This window comes from Juglans regia, chromosome 2 (assembly GCF_001411555.2).
Source record: "Juglans regia cultivar Chandler chromosome 2, Walnut 2.0, whole genome shotgun sequence".
NCBI lineage: Eukaryota > Viridiplantae > Streptophyta > Magnoliopsida > Fagales > Juglandaceae > Juglans > Juglans regia.
The window spans coordinates 12,960,555-12,972,713 of record NC_049902.1 but is presented as its reverse complement, the minus strand read 5'-3'; the positions used below and the strand labels follow the sequence as shown (position 1 = coordinate 12,972,713).

General features: G+C 33.8%; 1 protein-coding gene across 4 annotated transcripts in view; it reads left to right on the top strand.

The window, feature by feature from the left end:
- The first annotated feature begins 4,399 nt into the window (after positions 1-4,399).
- Positions 4,400-12,159, top strand: part of LOC108998009 (probable LRR receptor-like serine/threonine-protein kinase At1g56140) — a 75,507-nt gene continuing 67,747 nt past the window's right edge. For 3 of the 4 annotated variants that reach the window (XM_035687835.1, XM_018974426.2, XM_018974424.2), the window contains exons 1-2: positions 4,405-4,578; positions 6,647-6,833. In XM_035687835.1, coding sequence (XP_035543728.1) covers positions 4,464-4,578; positions 6,647-6,833 — 302 coding nt within the window. In that variant the 5' untranslated portion in view covers positions 4,405-4,463. Of the gene's footprint in view, positions 4,579-6,646; positions 6,834-12,159 lie in introns of all 4 variants that reach the window. The other variant, XR_001997258.2, reaches the window with a different exon arrangement.

The following is a 12,159-nucleotide window of genomic DNA, read 5'->3' as shown; positions in this document are numbered from 1 at the left end:
TGGGGGCACGACTTGCAATTGATCTCAATTAGGGCTGAGCACCGACCCTTTCGGAGTCGGAGGGCCCAACCTCCGACTCCGACTCCGACTTTGTCGGAGGTCGAATCTGACCTCCGACTCCGACTCCGACTCTGAACGTACAGAATCCGACTCCGACAAGTCGGAGTGGAGTTAGATTTTTTCATTTCAAAATTACTCACTTGGTTTACACGTAAAATTATGGAGATCATTTTGTTATGTATTAAACTATAATGCCAAATCTGGAAATAAACATAGAAAAAATCAACATTACCAAAAACAGAGACATGGGTTTGGACTTTGGGTAACCTACCGAATCTTCAATGGGCAGTGATTGATCTATGATCGAATTCGAGGGACGGTGTTCCATGTTTGCACAGCTGCAATACACCTCAAGAGGCCATCGACGGCGACGACAGGTCACGGACTCGCGGGACCTAGGGTTTCAAGGGAAACTGCGAGAGAGGCTACGTGAGAGAGGGGCTGCGCGAGAGGAGCTGCAAAAGACTGAGAGAGCAGCTGCGCGAGGGAGGGGCTGCGAGCCTGTGAGAGGGAGGGGACTCAGGGGAGGGTTGCGAGACGGAGAGAGGGGAGGGTTAGATTGAAGATGAAGACAAAAGAAATAAGAATTGAAGATGAAAGAGGGGGAAATGCCGAAATGGAACTCCGAACTCAGGAACCCTCACTAAACGATTAATTAACAAGTAGAAATGGCACCGTATTGTACTATACAATACTAATCTATTTTATATATATTATATATATATATATTATTATATATGAATATTAAATAAATGCACCATATATGAAATATTAGTAATACACTAATATACTTGCTATATATATATATTAAATCTCTAATCTCTTATACTTGATATATATATATTAATATATATAAATATTAGTTATACACTAATAGTATTAGTATATTAGTATTAGTATTAATATTAGTTATACTAATAGTTATATTAGTATTAGTTATTATTAATAATATATATTATACTAACAATGATATTAATACTATATATAGCTATAGTGATTTATATTAGTATTAGTTATTATTAATAATATATATTATACTAACAATGATATTAATACTATATATAGTTATAGTGGTTAGTATAACTATATTAGTATTAGTTATAGTGATTTAGTATAACTATATAATATATTAGTATAAGTTATAGTGATTTAATATAGTTATAATACTATAAGTTATAACTATAGTCTATATTAGTATTACTATTAGTTACAGTGATTAGCATAATTATATATTAGTATTTGCTATAGTGATTTTAATTTAGTATAACTATATAATAGTATTAGTATAAATATTATATTAACTATATCACTAATAGTATTAGTACACTAATGTCTAATGACTAATACTAGTATATCACTATAGTTAATAACTTAATAGTACCCTATAGTAATAGAACTATATTAGTATACGTTATAGTGATTTAATATAGTTATAACTATAGTCTATATTAGTATTACTATTAGTTATAGTGATTAACATAATTATATATTAGTATTTGCTATAGTGATTTTAATTTAGTATAATTATATAATAGTATTAGTATAAATATTATACTAACTATATCACTGATTGTATTAGTACACTAATGTCTAATACTAGTATATCACTATACTAAATATATAGTAATATAGTATTAGTAATTAATACTATAGTGATTTGTATAGTAATTTATATATAGGCTTAAAGTGGTTTACTAATTTATATATAGTAATTAATACTATTAGTAATTTATATGAATAATACTTTAGTTATTATACATTAGTATTATATGTTATTATAAATTTATAGATTAGTGTTTATTCATTAGTACTACAATATTACATGTTGATGTTATTATGCATCTTAGTGTTTATAGTATATTATAGTCATATACTAAACTATTATTAGTCAATTTAGTCTATATATTATAGTATAAATATATTATTGAACTAGTATATTATTGAGTTTAACTAACTATATAAGATATAGTTGTATAAAATTTAAATAATTAATATATAGAAAAACACATATTTTTATAAAATATGTATAAAATCAGAGGCGGAGGCGGAGTCGGAGGCGGAGTCGGAGGGCCACGTCGGAGGCAGAGGATCGAAGTCGGATCGAAGCGGAGTCGGAGTCAGATCATCAGTGAATCCGAATCCGACTCCGACTCCGACTTTTAAGAGGAAAAAACCTCCGACTCCGAATCCGACAAGTCGGATTCGGAGTCGGATTGTCGGATTTTTGCTCAGCCCTAATCTCAATAGGCCATGGTGAGAGCCTTAAGATTATCTTAGATTTCGTTTGAATTTAAAACACACCTTAACTCATCTCAATTCATTTTATTTTATTATTATAATTTTTTTAAATTTTTACACAAAATATAATAAACAATTTAACTTTTATTCTACTATTTACAAATCATTTCAACTTATCTTTGAATCTAAACGACTAGCCTTACTGGAATACAGAAATGTTTTCAATTCATCTTATTTGATCTCATCTTATTATTATAATTTTTTTAAATTTTTATATAAAATATAATAAACAATTTAACTTTTTTAAATCTCAAAATAATAATAATATTAAAAAATAATATTATAATAATATTTTATTCAACTCATCTCATCTCACATCTCACTATCTAAATGTATCCTTAATTTTGTTTTATTGCTCAAATTGATGATCTTGTTTAGTTCTTTTTTTCTAAAACTATTCCAATATATGAACAATATTTTAAATAAAAATTATTCAAACTACTTATAAATTGATATAATTTGATGATGTACCGTGGATTTTAATTTTTTTTTATTTTTATATTGAGCAACATTTGAATTGAGCATAGCAAGAGGGATTATTACTAAGTAAAAATTTATTTTCTTAAGAGCATAAATTATTGGGACAACGTACACGGTCAAAAGAAGGCCACCAAGGTTTTATTTTTTATTCCTTAAAAGAAAGACTTTTGTGTACGAATCAAGCAGAGGCGTGGGAAAAGTCCAAAAGCCCAATTATTAGTAATGAAGTAAACTTCAATCAAGTTCTAAAAGATTTGCATGAAGGAGACCGATTCGCAACAGACATATACGTACTCTTCTCACGTGTCAAAATAATAACGAGGGCCATGCAGCACGTCACACCAACACCACCAACCAAACAGTCGTAATAATAAGTTAATAACTGTATAAATAGAAACTAGCACAAAGTGCCATCTAACTTGTTAACATCAAATTTAAATTTGTTAAATTTGTATTATATTTATATTAAATTAACATCGTGTCACATATTATCACTCGTCTATTATATTAACCAATTGAAAAACATTACAATTATGCAATAAATGTCGGGTTTTATTTTACAAAAAGTACTTGTTGAAACTAATTTGGATATGTTTGGATAGTGAGAAGTGTTGAGAATATTTGTGAATAGTAGTGAAAAAGTAATGAAAAAGTAATAATAAAATATTGAATAGTAGTAAAAAGAAGGTGAAAAGTAATGAATAGTAGAAAAGTAGGTAAAAAGTAATAATAAAATAAAGAATAGTAGTGAGAGTACCTCACTTGCCAAACATAGTTAACCTTCTTAAAATTTTTGCCTTAATTTTAAAAAATTCATAATTATATATTTCTTTCAATCTTCTATTAAAAAATTAATAGATGATTGTTGCATGACTTACTAATACAATGTGTCAATCTTCAATTGGCTCACACATAGTATCACTAATAGAAGATTAATATTCTATCGGAAGATTGATAGAGCTACTTATTTGCAATTTTTTCAAAATTTATGAATTCATTTTTTCAAAATTAAAAACTTACTCATTTTGTAACTAACTCAAATAATAAAAAAAAAGTTTGGCCAACCTTAGAGCATTCTCAAATTTCTCATTGGCTTAGTGAATTGTAAATGCAAATCAAAATTTAGCTAACACTCCCTTAAAATGGTCTATATTAAAATAGGTATAAGGCAAATATATTGCTTGCCAGCTACATTAACTCTCTATGTTTGTATGATTACTATTCACCCTCTATTAGATAATTTCTCTCTCATTTTGTTTTTTACATAATATTTGCACTACTAATTATTATTTATAAATATATATGTGCTTGGGATCATACAATTTTCAATGAATTTAAATTATAAGACATGAGAGAAATAAATTAGATAAAAAATTATAAAAAAATATTAAATTAATAATATTTTATTGTTATTTTGATTAATAAATAGATAATGTGAAAAACTGTTTTGATTTTAACTTTTTCCTTCTGCATAAAACAATGTGATAGCTTTCCAATTCCACGAAGGCGGCGCTTGATTTCTGTCCACATTGGGTCCATATATGCTATAAATGTAGAGGGACTGATTTGTGAAGGAAACATCACTTTATTCAAGCTCCCTTGTCTTTCGTTTTGTACCCATATTAATGTCAGGAGCTTCGGCCATGTTTGTCTCTGCCTGTTACGCTCTCTGCATCTATGGCCTTGTTAATATTGCTCAAGCCCAGAATCAAACAAAAGCTGTAACCGATCCGTATGAAGGTACAAAAGCCTTTCTCTCTCCTCTCTCTCTACTTCATTTCGCAAAATGTAATTGCTTTATTAGAAGCTACTGTGCTGTAGTTGAAAGTATGAAAAAGCTTGATTTTTAAACTGCTGTGTGCGCGCGTACAAGTGTTCGCTTTGTTGGACAAATAAGTACCAAGAAGCTCACAAAATCATTTTAAAAAGGAGCACACATATAGAGTAGAACCGTGCAGTACAAGACGAGATAGATCTTCCAAAGAACAAGACTTTTATCTAATAAGCCAATTATTCAGAACCCTGCAGATCCGCTATGTTCCCTACCCAAAGATCAGCCCGTCACCTGTGTTTTTGGATTGAGTTTTTTCTTTCCTGATGAGCGGTTGCCAAAGGGGCTTCTTACTTCCCAAACGTATCTTCCAATGTCTATATAAATGTTGGGTTATCTAGAGTGGGCAAGAAAAGCAAATCAAATTGTTGATTTGTTGGCTGAGATGGCTTAGAACCAATACTTCATTATCTAATTAGTTTTTCTCTTCAAACACTGATTAGAACAGGAGTGAAAACAGTTGCGTACATTAACAGCAATAAAAACTTCGTTCAATACCTTAGACCCCGTTAAAAAAAAAAAAAAGATAAAAGAATCCAAGATCTATCAAATTATGCTGCGGTACTACAGATTGCCGTAGATTATTCAGAAAATGGTACTAATGTAGGTAGTAATTTATACAACTGGTACACTTTATCTTTTACCAGCTTCCCTCGTTTGTTTTCACAACTCCTATTAACTCATCTCATCTTATCTCTTCTAATCATTACAACTTTATCAAATTTTCACACAAAATAAAATAAACAATTCAATTTTTTTAAATCCCAAAACCAAAATAATATTAAAAAAATATATTCTAACAATATTTTATTCAACTTTTAATTTTAATTTTAATCTCAACTCATCTCATCTCATCTCCAAAAACAAATGAGGTAGTGTCTGGTTATGTCTCTAAACTAGTCAAATCAAGTCCTTGTGTTTTCTTTTTTCTTTTTGAATAGGAACACTTGATAATGTTGTGCAGACTAATTAGGAATCACATTCATCATTAGTCTTAGAGAATTGAAATGAACCTGAAATGTTAGTTTCAATGCCAGTGCGTTAGCCAACTATTTAACTTGTAGGTTTTCTTGAGCACCCTGATTTCAAATATAATGTGCCGCGTGATTAAGTTGTAATTTGACAACTAGTGGGTGCTTAGAATGTAAGCTACAAGAAATAGAATTGTAGAAGAATGAGGGCTCGTTTGGGAAGTGAGATCAGATGATAATTCTGTGAATAGTAATGAAATTGTTTGAGTTAGGATGTTTTATTAGGTTTGGGAAATGAGAGAAAAATTTGATTAAAAATATTATGAAGTTAAAATAATGTTAGAATATGATTTTTTAATTTTATGTTTGCTTTGAAATTTGAAAAACTAATATTGTTTTTTGTAGTTTGTTTGGAAGTTTGGGAAAGTTGTAATGATTAAATGAAAAAGTTGAAAATTTAAAATTGAAAAGTGTATGTGTTTGAGTGATGTTTGGGAAGGGAATCATGAAATGTTGTGAGATGAAATGAGATCATCTCCCTTCCCAAACAAGCCCCAAGACTTCTAGTTCTCACCAAGAATTCCTAAGCTAAATGACTTCTAAGGTAAACAATAAGTCAATATAAATAACTTTAGAGTAAAACTCTTCTTCATCCTAATCCTTATTCCCAGTCACCTAGAGTGATGTGGTATATTTCAAGTGGGTGCCATTTAAGTGGTTGATAGAAAAAGCAATTTGAAATATGGCACATTAGCATGTGTGATTGGGGATGACAAGGTTTAGGATGAAGAGTGACATTCCTCATAACTTTTTTTTGATAAGCACATTCCTCATAACTTTATTCATTCAAATTTTATTATTGTCTAAAGTTTATTTGAAATCTATGGGATAGTTATTCTCATCAAGACTCCTACCAAGATTCCTATATCAAAATACTTCTTAACATGTAGATCTGTAACACTCAACCAGACTAACATGTCAATAACTTGTAAATTCATTGTTGCAGTGAAAGTATTAAACTCAATATTTAAACAATGGAAGATATCAGCACCACAAGGTCAATGGAATATAAGTGGGGAGCCATGTAGTGGAGCTGCCACTGACAACACCAGCTTTATTAACCCGGATTACAACCCCTTTATCAAATGCAAATGTTCATACAACAATGGCACCATTTGCCATATCAATGAGCTGTAAGTTTTTTACCATAACTAAATTCTCATGTTTGTGGTTGGGTTATTTTATATAAATGCTCATTGTACCTACAATGTGAGTGCCCTCTCTGGCCCCTCTGTATATTAAATCCGAGTAGTCATTGCAAAATTAGCCTTAGAAGTTCTCTTGTTGATGCAAATTGTGCAACAATAAAGTGAGGCCTCTTGGTTTGTTTCCTTTGGACTGGTCTCTTCCTTATTACTTATGGAAACCATCCAACCTTAATTTAGTTAGTCCCCATTATAGCCTTTGATAATGGGTCACACCAACATTACTTTGACTAGCCCTCAAAGCCATGCTTACCCTGATGGGACACCATGCCATGAAGATGATTGGATCTTGAGCATTTTTACTTGTATGGTGTTTTCTATAATAATTTGGGACATTTGATTAAGGGCTCTTATGTATAAGAAGTGAATAATACAAGATTAACACTTTTTTAATCCATTGGATACTTTTTCCCAATTCAAGCAATGTCATTCACCATTCAGGTACAGGAAAATATATAAATCTTATACTGGATTATATGTTTCAATTCATCAGATTTTGATCTTTCACTTTTCAATGCTTGTTCAAGATATGAAAGTTTTGCCATCGTACTCGTTAAAACATGCTACTAAGTCCTTGTCGTAACTTGGTTAATACCTCATGCATACCTACTTTTGGCAATTTCTTCTATCGATATTCAATTTATTACTCAATAAAGAGATTTTTTCCTTGTTCAATGGTTTGTAGAGTTTAGGAATTTTGGTGATCACAAAGGTTAGGAGAGAGGGACCTCTGATATTCTTATGGTATTAATAGAGATGTAAGCGACTAAGGAATTAGGAGAGGTGGAGTTAATCAAATGAGGGTCATTTCAAGGTTTTGGTATGGTGGTGTTGGATTTGGTGTCTTGCACTCGTTCTCAAAATTTCCATAGTTATAATTGATTTCTTTTCATCTATGGCTTGAATAAGATTTTTTTGAATCTTATCAAAATTTTCTTCCTGAATTATTTGTGTTTTGAGGTTAGACTTTGTACACTTCCTCTAATCCCAGAAATACATTTACTTAGTGCGGAGTCCTCATTGTTGCATTTCTAGAGCACTTCAGTGCATTGAAATTTTTTTTTTTTTGAATTCTAGCATGCTTGATTTTCATAGTAGTTGACTAATGCATTATTAATATTGTTTTATTGTGTTTCAAAATGTTGATTTGTATGTTGGGTTCCTGTTAAGTAGAATTAAATGTTGACAGATGCCACACTTTCACATATTATAGTTTGGACAAAAAGAAAATTGCAAGGTAAAGTGAGAGAAAATGGCTAAATTCAAGGATAGCCAAACCTCCATGAAATGAGAGAAAGAAACAGACTATTTTGCAATGAATGCTTCTTCAATTTTCTACCGAGTCCAAACCTGTAGGGAAGATGAAACCGTCTTCGAACACCTTGATCTATCAGTTCATCTTTCAAGAATATACCATTATGTATCAATTCTTGCTGCTCCAATGGATAAATATCTCTTCCATATGAATACTCATTACTCAGCTTAACATAAGAAATTATATAGTAATATTGAATCAAGATCTGTAATTCTTTGCCTTCCAAAGACTTTACAGTGAGAACTTTTTATCTGGAGAACTAAGAAATTAACTCTTAATGGCAGCATGATAATTCTTTTTTTGATAGGTAAACGATTATATTATAATAATGAGAATAGGCTTAGCCCACGTACACAGGGGTATACAAGAGTAAACACCTATTTAAGAAGAAGAAAGAGAAATAAGAAAATCATGAAAATCTAGGCCGTGGAAATCTACAGCTTTGGCTCAAAGAAACAGAGTTCTAACAAACAACGATCTAATCTCCTCCAATGATTGCTCTCTGTCTTCGAAGGCCTGGCCATTTCGCTCCTGCCAAATGCACCAAAGAATACAGATAGGAATCATCTTCCATACAACCGAGATTTGTGGAATACCACCCATATTCGACCACATGCCCGAAGTTCGACCACCGTTGCAGGCATAACCCAGGGTAATTCTACCCGTCTGAATACATCGATCCATGACGCTCTAACAATCTCGCAATGTAGTAGAAGATGGTCCACTGTCTCACCACTTTGTTTACACATGTAGCACCATTCCACCACTATCACCCCACGTTTACATATATTATCCATCGTCAAGATCTTTCCTAGAGACGCTGTCCATGCAAACAATGCCGCCCTAGGAGGGGCCTTGTTTCTCCAAATTCTTTTCCATGGGAAGTGATTATTCTGCGGTTGTGTGAGAGCCTTAGAGAATGAACGAACTGAAAATTTACCTTTTCTAGCAGGTTTCCACCACAACATATCAGCTCGTTGGGTGCTCGGTCTCATGGAGAATAGGAGTTGGAAGAAATTTACAAAATTGTTGACTTTCCAGTCTTGGGCCACCCTAGTGAAGCTCACATTCCACTGAAATAAGTCACCATCTATCTCCATGAGACCCGCCATTGAAGCTTCTTTCTCACGCGCAAGTATGAACAATATAGGGAATGAGTGCTTGAGAGCGCTATCTCCACACCATATGTTGTGCCGGAATTTAAATCTTGAGCCATCTCCCATCACGATTCTAGTATGACAAGCAACCACTCCCCACCCTCCTCTGATGTGCTTCCACATACCCACGCCATAAACCCCACGTACCTCCCTAGAGCACCAACCCCCCCCCTTACACACACACACACACACACAAACCTACATATTTGTAGTCGATTACGGACTTCCATAAAGCTTCATGTTTCGTATTATATCGATAACCATTTCCCAAGTAGAGCCCTGTTGGACACCCTCAGATTTTTAATTCCCAAACTGCCAAAAAAGATTGGAGAGCATACCTTGCCCCACTTGATCGAATGGAATTTGAATTCATCCGCAAGTCCACTCCAAAAGAAATCATGCTGCAGTTTCTCAATACGTGTCGCCACATTTGCAGGAATTGGAAACAAGGATAAGAAACATGTAGATAGATTGGAAAGAGTGCTTTTGATTAGAGTAATCCTTCCACCTTTCAACAGATACAATCTCTTCCAACTTGCTAATCTTCGTTCTATCTTCTAAATTATTGCATCCCAAATAGTTTTAGCTTTGGAGATGGCCCCTAAGGGAAGGCCAAGATAATTCATAAGGAGAGAGGAGACCTTACAACCAAGGATGTTAACCAACATCTAGATGTTATGAATGTTGCCAACTAGAACCAACTCCGACTCGGATTAATTCACTTTCAACCCAGATACGCCTCAAAGTAAAGTAGAAGTGCCCTTAGTGCCTGAGTCTGGTTTAGATCTACTCCGCAGAAAATAAGAGTGTCATCTGCAAACAACAAATGAGAAATGTGAAGAGTACCTCAATGTATATCGCCAACCGAAAATCCAACCGAGAACCCAGTGTTAACCATTGCTCAAATCATTCTACTACACGCCTTCATGACTATGACAGAGAAGTGGGGACAAGGGATCCCCTTGCTTAGACCTCGGGAGCTATTAAAAAAACCAATTGGGCAACCATTCACTAAAATTGAGAACCGTGCTGTCGATATGCACCACCTAATCCATGTGTACCACCTCTCTCCAAAACCACACCTCCCAAGCAAATACAACCAGAAGTTCCAGTTGACATGATCGTAAACTTTCTCCACGTCCAACTTACACAAGAGACCCAGATTGCTAGATTTTAACCTACTATCTAAGCATTCATTAGCAATGAGTATTGAATCCAAGATCTGTCTTCTCTGTACAAAGGCATTTTGAGGTTTCATAATGATCCGCCCCAAAACTCCTCCCAATCGATTTGCAAGCATCTTGGAAATAATCTTATACACCCCATTCATAAGGCTAATAGGCAGGTAATCCTTAACCTCCGATGCCTCCACCTTCTTGGGAATAAGTGCAATAAAAGTGGCATTGAGATTTTTCTCAAATTTTCTAAACGAAAAAAATTCATGAAATACCTTCATTAAGTCCTCATTCATCACTTCCCAACAAGATTGGAAGAAGCCTATAGAAAATCCATATGGTCCTAGTGCTTTGTCTTTTAGCATCTTTCTCATAATTTCATGAACCTTGGCCTCCTCAAACGGCCTCTCTAGCCAAATGGCATTCTGCTGCTCAATGGACTCAAAAGCTAGCCCATTGATCTTCGGCTTCCACCCCATTGGCTCAGTTAGTGACTGCTCGAAATAACTAGTGACATGTTCTTGGACCCAATGGATATCCGTGCAAACAGCTCTGCCAATAGTCATTGTCTCAATGGTGTTAGTTCTCCTATGGGAATTTGCCATTGTATGAAAAGATTTCGTGCTACGGTCTCATTCTTTCAGCCACAAAGCTTGAGATTTTTGCCGCCAAGAGATCTCCTCCAATAGGGTAACCCTCTCTAGTTCTGAAACTAGTTTTGTCCGCCGAGCAAGTTCCTCTAAAGAAAGGGCCCGTCTTTCCTATTCCCTCTTTAGTTCATGGAGCTCCTCCAATAATGACTTCTTGCGGTTGCCTATATCTCCAAAGGACTGCACATTCAAAATCTTTAAGGTCTCATTTGGATTCAGAGATGAGTTGAGATGGTTTTAGATGAGTTGAATAAAATATTGTTAGAATATTATTTTTAATATTATTATTGTTTTGGGATTTGAAAAAGTTGAATTGTTTAATATATTTTGTGTAAAAATTTGAAAAAGTTGTAATGATGAAATGATATGAGTTGAGGTGAGTTTCGAATCTAAATGAGGCCTAAATCTTTTTTTAAAGCTTTCAATTTACCTGCAAAAATGAAACTAGGGGTACCTTGGATCTAATAGGAGGACCACCTTTGCCTAACCCATTCCACAAATCCTTCAGTTTTTAATCACATATTCTCGAACCTAAAGTATCTCCTCCCTCCTATACCCACACAATCCAATAAAATAGGGAAATGGTCATAACATAGGCAAGTCAATCTTTTTTGACATACCTCTGGGTAATGTATTTCCCACTCTGGGGGGACTAAGAATATGTCCAATCTAGATCACGTTTGGTTATTGGACCATGTAAATGCACCACCTATAAGAGGAATGTCCACTAATCTCAACTCAAAAATGCAATCCGAAAAACTTGACATTGCTGGTTGCAACCTTTTATCTCCTGATCTTTCACTTAGGAATATGGCAACATTAAAATCCCCTCCTATACACAAAGGAATGACCCGCTAGCTATGCCCAGCTAACTCTTCCCATAAAAAGTGTCTACTGCTGTCCCAAGTCGGCCCATAAATTCTAGCAAAAGCCCATCAAAAACTATCCTCCACATTT